The sequence below is a fragment of the Pelodiscus sinensis genome, chromosome 4 (genome assembly GCF_052426305.1).
Source record: "Pelodiscus sinensis isolate ZL-2025 chromosome 4, ASM5242630v1, whole genome shotgun sequence".
NCBI classification, from domain to species: Eukaryota; Metazoa; Chordata; order Testudines; family Trionychidae; genus Pelodiscus; species Pelodiscus sinensis.
The window spans coordinates 128623740-128642065 of NC_143055.1; the positions used below are offsets into that span (position 1 = coordinate 128623740).

Genomic DNA, 18326 nt, shown 5'->3' on the forward strand with positions numbered 1-18326 from the left:
CCTTAGATAAGGCTAAATTAATCCATGTTTAGCTAGTGCTAGAAAAGTATTTATACCTACTAATGCAAAGAATAGGCCAAAATGAAGCAAAAGCTTAATGCACTGTGGCAGGAAAGGAGTTCCAAACAGCTGAGAGGCACTATGAGTCAGGGGAGAACATACAAATAATTTAGCAGTATATCAAAATCAATCTAAAAGGCTCTTTTGTTTACTGTTGGGTTGGGGGTGGCCAGACCTAAGAGAACAGGTACTGAGCAGAAGTTTGAATTAATGATGATGCTGGTTAGTTGTTCACTGCCCCCATAACCTCAAATAAGTACACAGACCATATCCTTTTATAGTGAAAGTATCCAGGATAATTTCATATTACTCTGACTTTCCATCTGCTCTCAGTGCATTTCAAACATTTGTTGAATTAAGTTTCTAAAAACCCTGTCAAGGAATCTCCTCATTTTACAGACGGGAAACGGAGGCACAGACAGTTTGAAGGGCTTGATCCTACCCTTCTGAAATCACTGACAAAATTGCCATTGTCTGTAATGGTGCACAACTGGAACATAAGTAATTGCCCAGTTACAGGAGGTAGCTATCAGCACAACTGGGGTTTTGTTCCTGAGTCTCAACAGGGCACCGTAACCACAAAGTCATCATCATGGGTTGTATTCCCGTTGCACCAAGGTCCTGCAAAAGTCCATTTTCACAACACACAGTGATTTGCCCACAACTAAACTAGACATCCTCAGCTGAGCCACCAAAGATCATACTGGTTCCTAAGACCCTGTTCTAACTACTGAGAAAACTGCCTTCTGGTTCCCCATCTATAACAATAAGGGGGGGGGGGGGTGAGAGAGAGTGTAAAGGTAAAATATAGTGGGGGGGAGTGAGTCAAAACTCATCCTTACCTGAATGATCACTATCTATGATCCTGAATATGGTCTCCAGGTTGGAGCGGTTTCGATAAATAGTTTCTAGTAAGCTTGACTGTATATGCTGGAAGATAAAACACATTTTGTTTTACATTAAAACATTCTAACAAGTGCCAGCAATGCCCCTCTGCCATGTATATTGGCCAAACTGCAGTCTCTACGACAAAGGATGAATGAACACAAATCAGATATTTGAAATGGTAACACACAGAAACCTGTTGAGTAATCTTTTAACTTGCCCAGGCACTCCATGGATCTAGAAGTGACTGTACTATTACAAAGCAATTTCAAAAACTAGATGGAGAGAGAGAGACGCTGTGGAACTTGCCTTCATTTGCAAATCTGATACCTGTAATCAATGTTTGAACGAAGACCAGCTCTGGATGGGCCACTACAGTGAACACCCCAATGACATCAAAAGCTAAGCTCTGGACAATTATTAGCCTCATTTAGCACTGACAGACAAGATTTTTTGTCCTCCTTTCCCTCCACATCCCCTCTCTTTCTCTGCTATTTATTTGTACCCTAGACCCTTGCTCCATTCATCTGAAGAACTGGGTTTTGCCCACGAAAGCTCATGATACCAGCTACATTTTTTATTAGTCTCTAAAGGTGCTGCAGGACTTTTTTTTTTTTCCAGGTACAGACTAACATACCCCTCTGAGACTACCAAGTCCTAGCATAGGCTGGGATTTCAGACTTTTATATAGTGACTACAGTTTATGGTGCATAAATAAAAGCAATTCACCCATAGCTGAAAAGAATTGCCTTTTCATGTTACTATGTACTGCAAACACACACTTAGAAACCCTTACTAAATACTTTAATTGTGTACAGATCTTAATTCTTGACCCTCCTAGGTATGCTGCCACCGCATCCCACTGTGGCCTCATCTGCAAGCACTCAACTGTATTGTAAGGAGGATGCGTCTATGCATTTTGCATTGAGATTTGGTTGCACTAGAGTTATAGGGCCACATTCCTACAACTGGGATCTGAAAAGCCCTGAACTGCAGCACCTCGAACTCAACATTACTGTGGGCTAGGCTTCCACATCTCTGATTTTAGGGCTTGTTCCAAATTTGGTTCTAGATATGCCAGTGTAGTCCCCAGATGTAGGTGTTTGGGGTTTTTTTTTTTTTTTAATTCAGGGACCCCCCTCAGTGGTTTCCAAAGAGCCTAACAAACCAAATGGTAAAACACAAATCCACCCCCAGCCACTAAAAAAAGGTTTGGCCCTTACCTACCTCACAGGATTGCTGTGAGGATTCAAAGCTTAACTTGCTAACGGTTAAACAAACAAAGGAATAGAAATACACGTGTCATTAACTACAGGCAGTCCCCGGGTTACATGGATCCGACTTACATCGGATCCCTACTTACAAACAGGGTGAGGCAACCCTGCACTAGCTGCTTCCCCCCAGCAGACCAGGGAGACGCGAAGCTAGCGCCCCCCGCCACTCCCCCCCCCAGCAGACCAGGGAGATGCAGAGCGGCTTCCCTCAGTCCTTTATTCTCAAGCTGAGGTGTCTGCTGAGAAAAGTGAGATGTGGGAGAATAAAACTGAGCTCTGGAGAAATGTTTGGCTAGAGTTTCCCCTACAATATGTACCAGTTCCGACTTACATACAAATTCAACTTAAGAACAAATCTACAGTCCCTATCTTGTACGTAACCCGGGGACTGCCTGTACATGCAGAAAATGTTCATGGGCCCGATCGAATGCACATGGGCACCTTTCCATGCACGTCAGTGGGGCTTGGATCAGGCCCTCCATGAACAAATTCTCCATCTCAGCTTTCTAGCACATGCCCTCATCACCATGGCAGCTGGAGGCCCTGTCAGTTCTGCAGGCCCACGGGCTTCGTGGTCCAAGCCGCCTGCTTTGCTCTGAGCAACGGGCACGTCGCCGGTTACCTCCTTGCTCCGTTGTTCCACAGCTAAGTGCTCGAGCCAGGATTTGTATTCCAGCATGCCCCCTGCGGCACTGCGCACCAGCTGAGGCCTCAGCATCCGCCAGGGCAGTCCCAAGCGCAAAACCGACTCCACCGCCGTGGCCCAGTCGCTCAGTGTGATGGTTCCTGTGGGAAAGGGACACTCATGAAAGCCCCCTGCCATCACCCTCGGAAAGAATGGCCTTGCTTATTCCGTAATCCTGTTGGTGACATCACCACACCTCTTCCACAGGCACTGCCCGCAGAAAGCCTTATTTTATCCCCAACCCGGCCACCAAGGCCCAAGTTTTCCCACTTTTGCTTTATGCCCCTTGAAGCCCACTGCCAACCATCGCTGGGCAGCTGCTGTAGACAGACAGCTCCGTTACACCAGGGAAAGCCACCTGGGGCTCTGTCCACGGCCTATTAGTTCATGAGGCCCTCTCTTTGCTTAATCTCACCCGTGTCATCCTGGTCGTAGCCCTTAAATGCACAGATGAGGTCTGATTTGTGGGCAAAGAGCTTCTCTCTGAGCGCACGAAAGGCCGACTCCTCCACACGGCTGATCCTAGAACAAGCAGAAGAGACACAGACATTTAAACACACAATTCCTCCCAGGAGAGCAAGAGAGAGAGAGAGTCTCTCTGCCTCGACTTTCCATCTGGAACCATTCACACCTGCCCTGGACATGTCTCACACGGGCATCATGCATTTATGGCAGGCAAGTTAAAACCAAACTGCCCCACGTCAGATCACACAAGATGCTCTGCCCTGTAGCTTTGGTGTAATTCATCCCAGCATGAATCACTGCATATGACCAGAGCTACAAGTTCCCTCGCCCCAACCCTGTACCTAGAAATCAGTTCAAGATCCTGCTCAAGTCAGTTTAGGAGCCTTGCTTGTCCTAGAACTAGACACATGTGTTATTCTTACTTCACAAAGGTCTGGGCTGTCCCCATTTGTTTCACATGTTCATCTTCTAAGGGGCTGGTCCCATCTGATCAGCTTCTTGAAGTGATTGAGTCAAACTTCCAGGTACAGTAGACTTCCGATAATCCGGAACTTATGGGATTTAGGTGGTGCCGGATTATCAGATATGACGGACTATCAGGAGGTACTATAAACTGGTTATATATATACTGTATACATTATATACTGTGTATAAAGTGTTCTTAACCCTTTTTATTGTACATACTGTATACAGTATACTGTAATGTTTTAGTTTTTTTAAGCCTTTTTTACCCTTTTTGCTCAGTTCAGCTGCTGCAGCCGTAAGCTTGTGACTCATTTTTTGCCGAAGTTCACTCAGTAGGCTCTTGCCATTTTGATGCCGGATTATCAGGAGTGCCGGACTATTGGATGCTGGACTATTGGAGTTTTACTGTAGTTTGTAAATGGGAATAGTTATACTTTATACTGAAAAGGGGAGATTAGAAATGGACCCAAGAGTAAGAGTTTCAGGCCAGAATAGAGCTTTGTGATTTCCATCACACACAGAACCTCACCTAGTAATTCCTGTCCCAAGCATGTAATTTCTGGTGCTAAAGCAGCACACCTTTTAGAAAGACACCCTGTCTTGATTAATGAACATCCAAACTCTCTCAAAACGTCAGCTCTTTTTCTATCTGGGGTTTTGGATTAATCAATCTGCATTCTGGTTTCATTCTAAAGCAGAATTTGGTGATCTAAAGCAGTGTTTCACAACCAGTGGTACGAGTACCCTTTGGGGTACTCGAGAGAAGTCGGGGGGGGGGGGACATCAACCCCACTGAAATTTGGAGAAAACTGAATTTTTGTGCTAAGTTTTACAGCACTTTATTATTTTTGTACTTTTTGCACCCAAAAATTTCATTGCCCACCTGGCTACAATTAAGTTGTTTAAATTAAGTTCCCATAATATAAGGACTAGAGGACACCAAATGAAATTAATGGGTAGCAGGTTTAAAACTAATAAGCGAAAGTTCTTCTTCACACAGCACATAGTCAACCTGTGGAACTCCTTGCCAGAGGAGGCTGTGAAGGCTAGGACTATAACAGAGTTTAAAGAGAAGCTAGATATATTCATGGAAATTAGGTCCATAAAAGGCTATTAGCCAGGGGGTAGGAATTGTGTCCTTGGCCTCTGTTTGTCAGAGGCTGGAGATGGATGGCACAAGACAAATCGCTTGATCATTGTCTTCGGTCCACCCCCTCTGGGGCACCTGGCGCTGGCCACTGTCAGCAGACAGGCTACTGCGCTAGATGGACCTTTGGTCTGACCCCGTACGGCCGTTCTTATGTAATAAATGTGTTACAATGGTAGAAAAAAATTGTGTGTCTCTGAAAACTGTAGAAACTGGAGGTACTTAAAAAAATTATAAAGGATACTTTATAAAAAAAGGTTGTGAAACACTGATCTAAAGTGCATCTCTTAATAGCATGGCTAATACTTTGTATTTCTATGCCATTTATAAAACTGAACTAGAAAGCCTTGCCTTTGTCTCATAGTTAATGTGTGGGCTGTCTTGTTAGCTTGATACTGCACAAAATGAGGGATCAGGTCCGGTCCCAGTTTCACATAGGCTCCTCTGTTACTGCCAACCTCATAATAGTTTGAAGCGGAAAAGATTGTCAGTACCTAAACGGGAAAAATGGGCAGGCATTTCTCATCAGGTACAATACACACAGACAATTCACAGACCAGATCAAGGAGCAGTATAATTTGTTTGGAGAAAGGAAATTCTAGGAGAACGTTTGGGTAGGGAAGAATGAAAATATGTATGTTCTCTAGGGGTACTGCCAGGTCACTAGCCATCATGCCCAGACTTCTGCTATTTTACCAAGTTCTTTGGGAAAAATTCTGCTCCCAAATACAGGCAGTCCCCGACTTACGCGGATCCGACTTATGTCGGATCCGCACTTACGAACGGGGCTTTCTCGCCCCGGAGGTCGGGGCGAGAAAGCCCCGTTCGTAAGCTGCTCCGGTGCCCCTGGTCTGCTGGAGACCGTCTCCAGCAGACCAGGGGCACCGGGCGGGTTCCCGCGCTTCTGAGGCTTTGCCAGAGCAAAGCCTCAGAAGCGCGGGGAACCGCCGCTGCTGCCGCTTCAGTCTGGGTGCCTGTGGTCTGCTGGGGACGGTCCCCAGCAGACCACAGGCACCCGGACTGAAGCCGCAGCCGCGGGGGGGTCCCGCGCCTCTGAGGCTTTGCCAGAGCAAAGCCTCAGACGCGCGGCACCCCGCTGCCGCTGCGGCTCTGCTCCCCGTGTCCCTGGTCTGCTGGGGGGGGGGGGCGCAGCTAGTGTGCTCCCCCCCCCCCCCAGCAGACCAGGCTTTTGTTTTGGACTCTGGGGCAGAGCAGCTGGGGCGCTGCCGATTGGTCCTGCAGCGCCGCTCTGGGCACTACTGGACCAACCCGGCAGCACCCCAGCTGCTCTGCCCCAGGTCCTGATTCAGCCGCTGCTGGTCAGTTTCAGCAGCGGCTGAATCAGGACGCCTGGGGCAGAGCAGATGGGGTGCTGCCGGGTTGGTCCAGTAGCACCGAGGAGCGGCGCTACTTGAGCAACCCAGCAGCACCCCAGCTGCTCTGCCCCAGGGCTTCCTGGAAGAGTTGCTCTGCCCCGGGCTTCCTGGAATCAGCTGCTGATCAGTTTCAGCAGCAGCTGACTTGGGGACGCCTGGGGTTCTTAAGTTGATTCTGTATGTATGTCAGAACTGGCGGTCAGTTTCAGCAGTGTCTGAATCTGGACGCCAGTTCCGACTTACATACAGATTCAACTTAAGAACAAACCTACAGTCCCTATCTTGTACGTAACCCGGGGACTGCCTGTATACAACTCTGAATCCAGACCGAAGTCAGTGAAGTCTGGATTTACCCTGGTGTGTCTGAGAGCAGAATTTGGTCCTGTAGCTGCTCATTCACATTGGCAGTTTTCAACCCTCGGCATCATCGCAAACGGTTTTGAATAAAACCCCTGTCTGGATACCCCATAGGTAATTATATAACGAAGGAGACAGTAAACTTAATTTACTAAGTACAGCAACGTTCGATATACGGACACATGCCTGGTCTGCATGCAGAGGCAGCATCTCTGGGATGGATCAGAGTAATTTTAAGATCCCCAGTCCAAAAACTGACTTAAGGGAGAAAGCATGTACAAGTAACTCCAGGGTTACAATCCTATAGGCATTTTGTACAGCAGTTATCAACAAAAGCACCACGAAATTCAGAGTTAAAGTAAAACTCAAAAGAAACCCAAAGTGGTAGCACAGAAACGTGCTCAAATACCCTTAACTCTGTCCCTCTGGCACTGGCCTTTCCAGCTACCTTTCGATTGTGGCAGAACTCATAGCCTTCCTGCTTGCACTCATGAGAGCGAATCAGCAACTGCAGGCCGTGCTTCTGTAGAATCTTCTCTGTCACATCAGGCCCAAAGTAGCAGCCACCTCCGCGGACTGTATTCATTGTACAGCCCTCCTGAGGCACCGGGTCACTCCACAATATATCGACAATCTGAGAAATCAAACACACAGAATGACTCTCTGCAGAGGTTGCCGCGGCAACGTCAACATCTACCAGCACCTGACACACCAGAGCATCTGAGATTCCACAGGTATCCCTCCCTCGAAGCACCGGGCAGCCCTGTGAGGTCTCCACGGATTGGGCAGCCCAGCCTGCATGCACAGTCCGCAGGAGAAGACGGTGTTAGATGGCGGGAGGACAGGATCCCGGTGCTGTCCCTGGCGGCCAAACTCACCTGCTTCCACTCTTCTTGGCGAGAGTGGCTGGTTCCACAGGACTCCAGCTCCGACTCGGACATGGTGACAGAGCTGACGCAGGTGAGCTCCTTGTCCGCCGGGGTCTCACCAAACCCCACCTGTCTGCGGCACTTCTCCAGCTCCTCTTGGACTGTCTGCCGGACCCACTGGGAAAGCTCTGTTCTGCTAGCGCTGGGATGGAGGCACGAGCCAGGGAACGAACTGCACTTCGGAGAGTCGACACCCTCAGGGCTCTCGCTGTTCATCGCTGCGGAGTCCACGTGTCTACACTTCTCTTCTCTCTTTTTGCCCCTTAGTACAGAAACGAACTGAAAGAAAGAAAAAAAAAGACAGAGGGGTGGGGGTCTGGACACGAGGTTGGAGGGCAAGTCCCACCTTGGCTCCAACACAAACTCGACCCTTGTGGCCTTGGCCAAGCCACGCAGCACTTCTTGCCCCAGTTTCCCCTTTGTTAAATGGGGATTAATCACACTGCCTTACTGGCCTAGGTGTTGTAGAGCCCCGTGCAAAGCAGGAGATAACCCAGCTAGCGCCGCTGGGAAAGGAGGGTCTAGCGGAGAGAGGACCCCTCAAGCTGGGGTCTAAACGGCAAAAGCCAGTCTCTGTTTTTATCCTCCCTGGCCAGGATATCACACAGAAACCTGCTCTCGCCCGCACAAGCCAGCGGCACATCCACCAAGGAGACGTACCTTGTGCCTTTCGATTTGGCCCAGCAGCTCCAGGTCAGTCATGTCAGACACGCCACCGTGTAAAATCAGGACTTTCTGATCGATTAAGGTGCCCAGCGGCAGCCAGCAGAAGACATTCTGGAGCATCTTCAGAATTTTCTTCCCATGCACCTAGGAGGAGGAGGGGCGGAAGGGAGGAGGTGACTTGGCAGGAAGTGTCTGTCAGACACAGGAGAGGAGGCGCGAGATTTCAGAGCAACCCTACCTTGTATTTTTGCATGACCTCCTTGGTGAAACCATAGCTAGATGGAAGCCGAGGAGAGAATTTTAGGCAGCAGTTTAGTAACAAGCACGTTGCATTCCCAATAGCCCAGCGGATTGGGAACCTTTGGGGTCGGGGACCACTGAACTCGCAGAAAAATCAGTCGGGGGGGCACACACAAGCAAGAAGCAAAAAGAACAAGCCCTCAGTGATGTGGCCCCTGACTAAGAAGGAGAAAGCCACTTCCCACTCTGCATGCCAGAGTCTAGGGGGGCCCAGCCGAATAGATTTTGTGTGCTCCTGCCCCACGGAGGCCGGATCCAGGAAAGCCCAGGGGCCTTAGGTTCTCCACCCCTGCAATAGCCCGTGCGTTCCACACTCATACCGTAAGTTGACCATGTGGTCCTCGTGGTTTCCTCGGTTCAGGTGAACTTCCTTTGGGTACACCAAGAGGAAGGCAAACAGAATGATCAAGATCTCAATGGACTGTTTGCCTCGGTCCACAAAGTCCCCGTTGAACACGTAGGACTTCTCCGGAGATGGGAGGCCATTCTACATAAACAAGGAACATAGTCAAACGCGACAGGGCAAGATGGGAACAGTCGGCAAATCTCTCCCCGCTGTATTCTCTCCACTGCCACCTGTACGTATATCTGCCTTCCAGCTCCCTGAGTCTCATAAGAACGGCTGTACTGGGTCAGACCAAAGGTCCATCTAACCCAGTAGCCTGTCTGCCGACAGTGGCCAGCACCAGGTGCCCCAGAGAGGGTGGACCGAAGACAATGATCAAGCAATTTGTCTCCTGCCATCTTTCTCCAGCCTCTGACAAACAGAGGCCAGGGACACCATTTTATCCCCTGGCTAATAGCCTTTTATGGACCTAACCTCCATGAAATTATCTAGCTTCTCTTTAAACTCTGTTATAGTCTCAGCATCTTGATCATCCACATCAGCAACTGAAAAGAACTAACGTTGCCTTCTAGCCATTGTGCCTTAGGGTGATGTTAACTGCAGACATTGGCTACAAACACACGGTAAAACAACAGCCAGGTGTTGTCTTTTAGCTGTTAAAAATGGACTGCTAGCATCTGGAAAAAACTACAGCTAGAACAATAACCAATGTGAAGACAAGGTCTTGCAAAGCACAGCCATTTCCAAACCAACTGAGCGGAATGTGAGAAGCCGGTTTAAGAGCTCGATCCTGGAGAATACTCCCCACTTCCTGGCTTCCGTGAGGAATGGCCGTAGGATGGGCCAGCATTGCTCCGGGGCAAAGCACAGGACATACCTTGTAAAATATCAGAAATAAGTCATCCAGCCGGCCATGCAAGTCTCCTAAGACATGAAAAGATATTCAGTTCAGGGTGGGCTTTTCCCCTTCCCCACCTTCAACATAAAGCAAAGCACTGTGGAACAACTGCAGTCTTCATACCATCCTTGTCGGGGAATGGGACGGGACACAAACAGGCCTGTGCAAACAGGTGCGGTTCCTCAGTGCAGCTGCGCCCACTTACACTGAGGCCACATCTCCACTTGCTGGAGGATCAGCACTCTGGCATCGATCCTCTGGGGTTTGACTCAGAGGGTCTAGGAAAGACCTGCTAAATCAAATGCTGAAAGTGTCCCCATTGGCACTGGTACTCCTCGTTGTCACAAGGTGTAAGGGAAGTAGATGGGAGAATTTCTCCCATCGACCTCCTGCTGTGGGGCCACCCTCGAAAATTGGTGCAAGGTCTGTCCAGACTAGCCACAGAATTCTCATAGCTGGAGATGCGTCTCTTGCATCAATTTTCCTGCCTTAAGTTACTTTTACAGATGCTAATGGCAAAACTAGATCTATTAAATAAAACAGCGGGGATTGCTCATCCTTCTTAATGATTAACTGGGTTTTGGGGTTTGGATTCTCCTCAACTGCCCTCATGAGCATTATGGGATGCTTTTATCAAAATGCATCCTCCCCCACCCCTCCTTTCTACAACTTCTACTGTTACAGCAGAGCTATAGAAGCCTAGCTACTACTTTCATTGGACTCACTGACCAAAATATCCATGCACGGCCCAGCCTCAGGGCAGCTGTGTTTATATACTGACAGAACGAGGAGCAATGGTCTCAAGTTGCAGTGGGGGAGGTTTAGGTTGGATATTAGGAAAAACTTGTTTCACTAGGAGGGTGGGGAAGCACTGGGATGAGTTCCCTAGGCAGCTAGTGGAATCTCCATCCCTAGAGGTGTTTAAGACCCAGCTTGACAAAGCCCTGGCTGGGTTGATTTAGTTGGGATTGATCCTGATTTGAGCAGGGGGTTGGACTAGATGCCTCCTGAGATCTCTTCCAATCCTAATCTCTGATTCTATGTACCAGCGACTGAACTGATCTAGAATAGGGAAAGAAAACTGCTGACTAAGCTTCCTAAGCTGGTCACTATGGAGACCTGGGCCCTCTACTGGGTAGGTTTGATTTGACTTGAACGCAGCAGGTTACGGTGAATTGGATTTCCGCTCTGATGTCCCACCATGTACACAGGCACAGCTGTACCATTTTGAAGCTACACACAAACAACAGTGCCAGACCCTGCGCCGTTCCACGCCTACGCCGCCATTTCATTTGCTGGGGTTACACACCTAACACAGAGCAAGATTTAGCCTCCACGGCTTTGCAGTTGAAAACCACACCCCTCCACGGGTGGGGCTAGTTCTGGTTTTTCCTTTTGAGCGCTCTTACCGCAGACGGTGACCTCCTCGCTGTAGCAGGTGGAGACATGGTTGATGTTTGGCAGCTGCATGAGATGTCGCCTGGTCTCGTGCAGGAGTTTTAAGACATAACGAGCGTGGAGCTGCTACTGGGAGAAATCGAGGGCATTAGAGCGGGATGTTCGCAATACGACAGTGTTCAGGGAGTGGAAGCGAACGGGCTCGGGCAAGCCATTAGCATGGTACTTGCAACTGCAAAGGGCTACCTAAAATGCTACTGGTAATGAGGCGTCCAAGGGAAGGAGACCTGGGTGGTGTACATGGGCCAGTCCAGCGAAGATAGCAGTCGCCAAGTTAGGAAGGATTAGCTGCAATTACGTTACAAGGGAGTATACACAGGGCCAGATTTTGAACAGCACCTTTCACCGAGATCTCTTTCTGCAATGGGAGCTGCTGGGGCCTGAGCACACTTGACAATCCAGCCCTCCGAGAGACAGTGAGAGTTAGGCCAGGTCTATACTACACCCGGAAGATCGGCTTAGGGTAGGCTGTAGCATAATGTAGCTGAAGTCAATGTACCTTAAGCTGAGCTTGGCACCGTCTCCACAGCAGGGAGTCGATGGGAGCAGGGCACCCTCAGCATTCAATTCAGTGGGTCCTTACTAGACCCACTTAATCGAACACCAAAAGATCAATCTCCGTAATGGTATGTAGAGATGTGTCTATCATGTGTTGCAGCACAGGACCAGAGCCACTGTTTTAGTGAGCTACCTGGTATCTGTATTACAGTATCACAACTCCAGCAGAGATCAGGCCCTTGTTGTGCCAGGCATAGTGCAAGAGACATTCCTGGCTTACAAACTAAACAGGTAAGACAGACTCATACCCCTAATTGTGTTTGTTGCTCTTCTCTGAACCTTTTCCAGTTCCACTACATTCTTTTTAACATGGGTTGACCAGAAACTGGGGACAGGATTCAAGGTAGACTTACGTAGCAGCAATATAACCTTTTCTATCTGATTTTCTATTCTTTTCCTAATAGCTCCTAACATTCTGTTCACCTTTTTCACCAACTTTTTGGCCAACTGCCTCCACAGTCATCACATATTGATTTATTGGGCCCACGAAGAAAAAAAAAAGTGGATGTCCTAAAACATTTCCCCTTCCTATTTCTAACTACGCGTTTGAAAAGAGAGAAGCAAATCACCCCTGGAACTCTTCTTCTACCCTGCCACCTCCATGGCAGTGCAAGGAGAGAATACCACTGAAATCCCCCTTTTGGGGATACTTACTTGTTTCTGCTTGAAAGCTTCTACTAAGGCAGTTGCATGATCAGGCCGCAGCGGGAAGGAGAGATGAGGTCCCATATAGGAATCTGGCACTTCCACAGATTCATAATCACAGAGCTTTTCCAGCTCTGTGTCTTTGTAGCTTTCTTCCTCAGTTAATATGCGGCTAATGAAGTCCCCTGGGTGGAGTTAAAAAAAAGTGAATCAGGTCTAATTAAAGATCATCATCCTGGAGGGGTATTCAAGGACAGCCCTTCGTTAGCCTTGATTCCAAAGCATGTAATCCAGTTAGAAACTAGATCAAGGGAACTAAACCTGGTTTAAACTCAGAATTTGCTTCATGAAGGAAATTTTGACATTGATTCTTTTTTCATCCCCATGCAGATTGAAAACACTTTTGAAATTTCCTGCAAAACTGATATTCTGAAAACTTTCGGAGTTTGAAAAAAACTTTTAATTTTAAAATTCTAAAATGCAATTCAGGTATCTGAACAAAAACGCAGACAATTACCAAAATGAAATTCTTTTCAAATTTTGAAAAAACTCCCCACAGGGATTTTGCACTGAAGTCAACATGTTTTTTCTAAATGCTATAACTTTGACAAAAATAGGATTTCCCATATTTCAACAAAATGTTTCCAACCAGCTCTGTCTAGATGTGATTTGGACTAAGCAAGGCCCAGTATGCTCCGTGGCAAGTATTTCTGAAAGCCTGCCTTGTTCCTGCAGCATTTTGGTGTAGCTAGTCTGTGGTAAGAGTTTTTTGTGCCCCCCGAATTAAATGTGGAAATGAATGGTATAGCTAGGCAGGGTCTCTTCTGTTATTTCTTTTGATATGCTAGTCAATGTATTTCACTCTGTATCCAGATCTTTGATGTAGCCCAAACATATTAGGTATTGAAAACACGTAATAACATTGTAGGATTTCATGGAGTGGGGCAAAAAAGTTAGGCGAGAGAGGCATGTTGAGATAACGGGGTAAGCACATCAGCTGGATGTATTTGCTAAAATGATCAGCAGCGAAATAGTTAATGCCAACATGTGACTTGTACAGCCAGAGTTCACACACTATTGGGAAGTCCCTGCCCTTTTGAGCTAGTGTTTCAGGCTCTCAGCTCAGGAAGGCTGCACTGCATCGGTTGGCATCCACGTTTCTATGGTCCTTGCCACAACCGTGGAGGGCTAGAAACTTAATATTTGTAAAGACAATCAGGCTGCTGGGGCACCTTCGCCACGGGTAGAGTCTGCAGGGTCATGGAATTCACAGGACTCTGATTATTGTGATTAAGAAACATTTGGCAAAGACAAACCCTTTTATAGCCTTATGAATGTGACTTTTATTCCTCCCAGCTCCTACCGGGGAGGAAGCTGTTCTGCATCTCCCGTTGGATCTCCCTATTTTACTCCTGACCCACTTTAGCCTCCTGAGACCTGCACTGCAGTCATGGCCCATTTGACGCCCAGCCAGGTCTCCTTTCAGATGCCGTTAAGGTCGCTCCTTAATCAGTCACCAGCGTCATACGAATCCATCTCCCTCTCCATACCCTGCACTCGGTGCGCCCCGCAAGTACCACACCTACGTAGGGAACACACAGGCTTACTCTCGTTGCTGCTGCTTGGCGTGAAGTGGTCCATGAGGTAGCTGAAGAAGTTGTGGAGCTGTGGGCGACAAGGAGTGCCATGTGAGTCACCCCCACACAAGAGCTAAAGCTTTGCAAGCTCTACTGCGAGGCAAGGATGGAAAAGGTTAACTGCTTCAGGGGGCTGGAGCAACCAGACGCCGGGTGGGGGGGGAGGCTGCACCAGCCTGGCTGGCCCACCGCCTGACAGACAGGAGCGAAGGGGGCTGCTCCAGTTAAACCCAGCATTTAACTTTTAAACCCAGAATTTACATCCCTCCTGCGGAGTGTTCCTCAGAACATGGTTCCTCTCTTCACCTGACAATCTCCGCAGCACGCCGCACGGCATTTACAGCATATCAGGTCACACCTCTTCCCAGTGTGGAGCAGAAGCCCTGGTCTACATAGACCAGTCTCCCCTCTCGCAAACAGGCCAATAATCTGGGGAAGATGAAAAAACTACAAAATGCAGCCCGTTGTGCAATAGGACACCACCAGGGGGGAAATTCTGCATGAGCGCTAGGCAGTTATTAATTCAGACCTTGCTGCGGGAAATTGATAGTCCCTGTTCATTTCTCCTCTGGGCAACGTAGCTACGGAAGCTGCTCTTACGCATAGAAAAATCCAGTCCCATTTGACTGAGCCATTTGCCTCACAATATCTCGCTGTGGAGAGTTCCACAGCTTAATCCTCCATTATGTCAAGTGATACTTAATTAACCACCTTCCCAATGTAATGCTGATCGTTAACAGCCAGATTTTAAGATGAGCTCAGCTCACTGGAAACACGCTGGGTACCAAACACGACAAAATCTGGCCTTGGGAGACAGACTAGAGAGCCTCCTCCTACACCCACCCAAGGCAGCGCAAACCCTTCCATTGACGTCAATGGGCGTCAGAACAGGCTGAAGACGAGTGATACTTTGTAACTGTTTTTGGAGTGCATGCAAAAGACAGGGCTTTCCTCACTCCCCTTGCTTCACTTCACCCTGGGTTTTTTTCCCCCACGGGAGTTTGCCGGTGGGAGTATGGAAAACAAGAAATCATAGCATCCCTCTCTGAGGATTTATCCAGGTTTCCATTTCCCCTTCAGCTACTCTGATCCAGAAATCTCTCTCTCACTGCAAGAAAAGATGCAAATATCTGCTTGAGACAGGCAGGGGTGAAAACACAGAGCCCAGTTAAACAGTAAGCGCTCATGTGTTCATAAGTCCCTATAGACAAGCTGTGAACTGAGACTGATGTGCCCCCAATCCGGTCTCATTTCATTTGCACCCCCTGGTTTCAAGGAGAAGTATTTCTGGCTTTCATCACAGCTCCCTATTCGCTCGTGTAACAGGAAAAGAAAGTCAGTGTGAAGAGAGCCAGAAGGGGGCTGGGAAGCCAGACGGAAGTCAACACCTTACCAGAAAACAGCAAGGACAAAATTTAAACATGAGAGGCAGCAGATCAGGAGCTGCTGTTTCATTGCAGGAGACAACTTTCCCTGCCAAGCAGCCACAGAAAGAGTCTTGAGAGGTCTACCACAAAACTCTGGAGATGCCACCCTCTCCTAGGCAAGAAGGGTCAAGCAGCTGAGGCCTGCCAGGCAGAGCAGAAATGTAAGAAAGGGGGAACCGAGAAGCTGGCGGGAAAAAATTCCCATTTAAAACACAATTGTGCAACTCCCTGAAGATGCATGATCCTACTGCTGCGGTTCTCCTCCCATCATCTCATCCATTCCCCCTCTGCCCCAGTGCATAAGTGGGTCTTGCATTTTGTCTTTTTCACAGATCACTTTTTATTGCAGTAGCCCTAGATGGTCTAACCCAATTATGGGATGTGGATGAGACGCTGAAAGATGGTCCTGTACATACACGCTGGAAGCAGCTTCCCGGGAGCAGTATTATCCTTACTGAACAGAGAGGGAAATGAGGTGAAGAGGATAAATAAATGATTTGCCTAAGGTCACCCAGAGAATCTGCTGGATAATTGAGAACTTGAACTCAGGTCTCTAAAACCTCCTCCCCGATCCTTAACGAAGATGCGGCCCGCCAGACGGCAAACGCTTCCCCGCAGCACTGTACCTTGATCTGATCCTGCTCACAGGAGTACTCGATGGATTGGAAAATTCTCCACGTGCATCTTCGGCGCATCTCTAGCCGGGCAACGTAGCGTCGATACCACCTTTGGATCAGGACCGCGGCCTTGAAGGCTGTGACACAAAGAAGAGAACCAGAGAGCTGGGATACAGCCTCCCAGCATCAGGGCAAATGCTCTTCTCCCTCCTAGCCACGCCAGGAAAGAAGGGAGTTTTCTCCTTCACACGCAAATCACAGGAAAGAATTAACTCTGGCTGACTGAGAAAAGACAACTCCACTTTGGCATTTGGTTTTGTAGCAGGAGGAAACCAAGATCCCTCCTCATTTAAAAATGGGAGAATGACAGAGGTCTGAGACTAGCCAACAGTTACGGTGCTCACCAGGGACATGAGATTACAGATTCAAGACCCTGCCCCAAATCAGACAGTGTAAAATCTTGAAACTGGACTCCCACATCTCAAGTGAGTTTCCAAATCAGTAGGTTCTTGGCTATTCTGGGGTCTCTCTCTCAAGTTCCACCCTGGATTCAGGAAACCTTCCCTGTGACAGGTGGGTTGACACAAAATCCTTTGGAAACAATCTCTCAGCTCAGGGGACAGGATCTACCCATGTTCCACATTGATCTCCACAAGACGTTCTGCTTAAATACTTTGTGGGAAATACTCCAGGTGTACTTCATCTTAAACCAAATCCATGGACTGAAATTTAAACCCAGTCTCGCTACTTAAAATAGCCCCTCTTCCCTCTTTCTCCAAAGCCACTGCCCATTAGAAACAGCAAAGACAGCCCTCTCTGAAAGTTGAGTGCCCAGTCATTTACATTTAAGAACTTCTAAGTGCCTCAAAACCAAAAATATAAAGTCCACAAAAGATTCATTAGTGACCACACTCTGAGCATGTAACATCACATGCACGTCATTTAATGCTGCTCATGTATCAAAAGGTAAGGGACTAGTTTTGTGGTGCTGTTTTATACATCATTATAATTGCACAACTAAAAAAACGCCACATTATCTCATCACCAAGCTTACTTGGATGAGCTACATCTGGCAGGGTTTGTGCTGATTTTAAAAAAGAGGGGGGAAAGATTTTTCCACATTTTACGAGGAACTGAGTAATAAATTGAGTAGCAGACACACTAACAATTATTCACTAGAGGATATAACTTTGCTTGTTCAGCAAACCTACAGGTAATCAGAAACAATGTCCGTTCTTCGTAGTGAATATAATTCAGTAAATCCCAAATCACACGTGAAAAAAGTATTGCTCTTTTCACCCTATCTGGAACCATTACTAACCAAATCTGGTCACACAAATGAGATTTCTCCAGGAGCATCCTTAACCAATCTTCCCTGGAAGAATGTTGACATGCCTAGACGCCACGGTGATGGGCACATTAGAAATACAACTAGGTATCTGAAGAGACTCTGATCTTAATTCATGCTCGTGTAATTAAGGAAATCCTGTTTTCAAACCTATAAACAGCATCAAAAGTAGATCAACCAACAGTGTTTAAGCAGGTTCCCTGCCTTAAGTGAAGAGTCACAATTCTGAGCAACTTTAAGATGGATCAGCAAAAATACACGATAAAGTGCATTCTTTTGGCAAATTTTAAACTGATACATAAGCAGCACACAGTCTACCTGCTCTCAGATAACATTAAGGTTTCATGCTTAAATATACGAGTCAAGGAATAACATTAAGACCATACACATCCTCACCTTTGCCCCTTTTGGGCATACATTGCAATGGTCACATATACTATTCTCCAAATGATACTGACACCACACAAAGCCCTGCAAGGACACAAAACTTGTATCCACATCTGCAAAAATGAGCTGTGGATATCCATGCAGGGTTCTAGATTCAACATCAGTAACTACATCCACATCCGTAGCTTCAAAAACGAGCAGTGGATATCAATATCCACACTTGTGGATGCGGATTCCTGTGGCTATAAAGCTGATATCTGCAGACTTGCAGGGCTCTAACTATAAAATAAGAAAACAGGCCCTGAAAGTGACAATTTTGCCATGGATTGTCCTGGAATCTCCAAGAATTAAAGGTGAGTCTTTAATTAAAGACTACATCACGTGATGAAATCTTCA

General features: G+C 47.5%; 1 protein-coding gene across 1 annotated transcript in view; it reads right to left on the bottom strand.

Annotated features, from left to right (window-relative positions):
• The window catches only part of PPEF2 (protein phosphatase with EF-hand domain 2), a 35195-nt gene that overhangs the window by 3386 nt on the left and 13483 nt on the right, over positions 1-18326 (bottom strand). Inside the window, exons 2-15 of the mRNA XM_089778130.1 lie at positions 16205-16332; positions 14122-14179; positions 12524-12699; positions 11263-11377; positions 9833-9879; positions 8930-9096; positions 8548-8584; positions 8304-8453; positions 7593-7922; positions 7163-7348; positions 5333-5475; positions 3320-3426; positions 2842-3005; positions 903-990 (exon numbers count right to left, since the gene is read on the bottom strand). Coding sequence (XP_089634256.1) covers positions 903-990; positions 2842-3005; positions 3320-3426; positions 5333-5475; positions 7163-7348; positions 7593-7922; positions 8304-8453; positions 8548-8584; positions 8930-9096; positions 9833-9879; positions 11263-11377; positions 12524-12699; positions 14122-14179; positions 16205-16332 — 1896 coding nt within the window. The remainder of the gene's footprint in view (positions 1-902; positions 991-2841; positions 3006-3319; positions 3427-5332; positions 5476-7162; positions 7349-7592; positions 7923-8303; positions 8454-8547; positions 8585-8929; positions 9097-9832; positions 9880-11262; positions 11378-12523; positions 12700-14121; positions 14180-16204; positions 16333-18326) is intronic.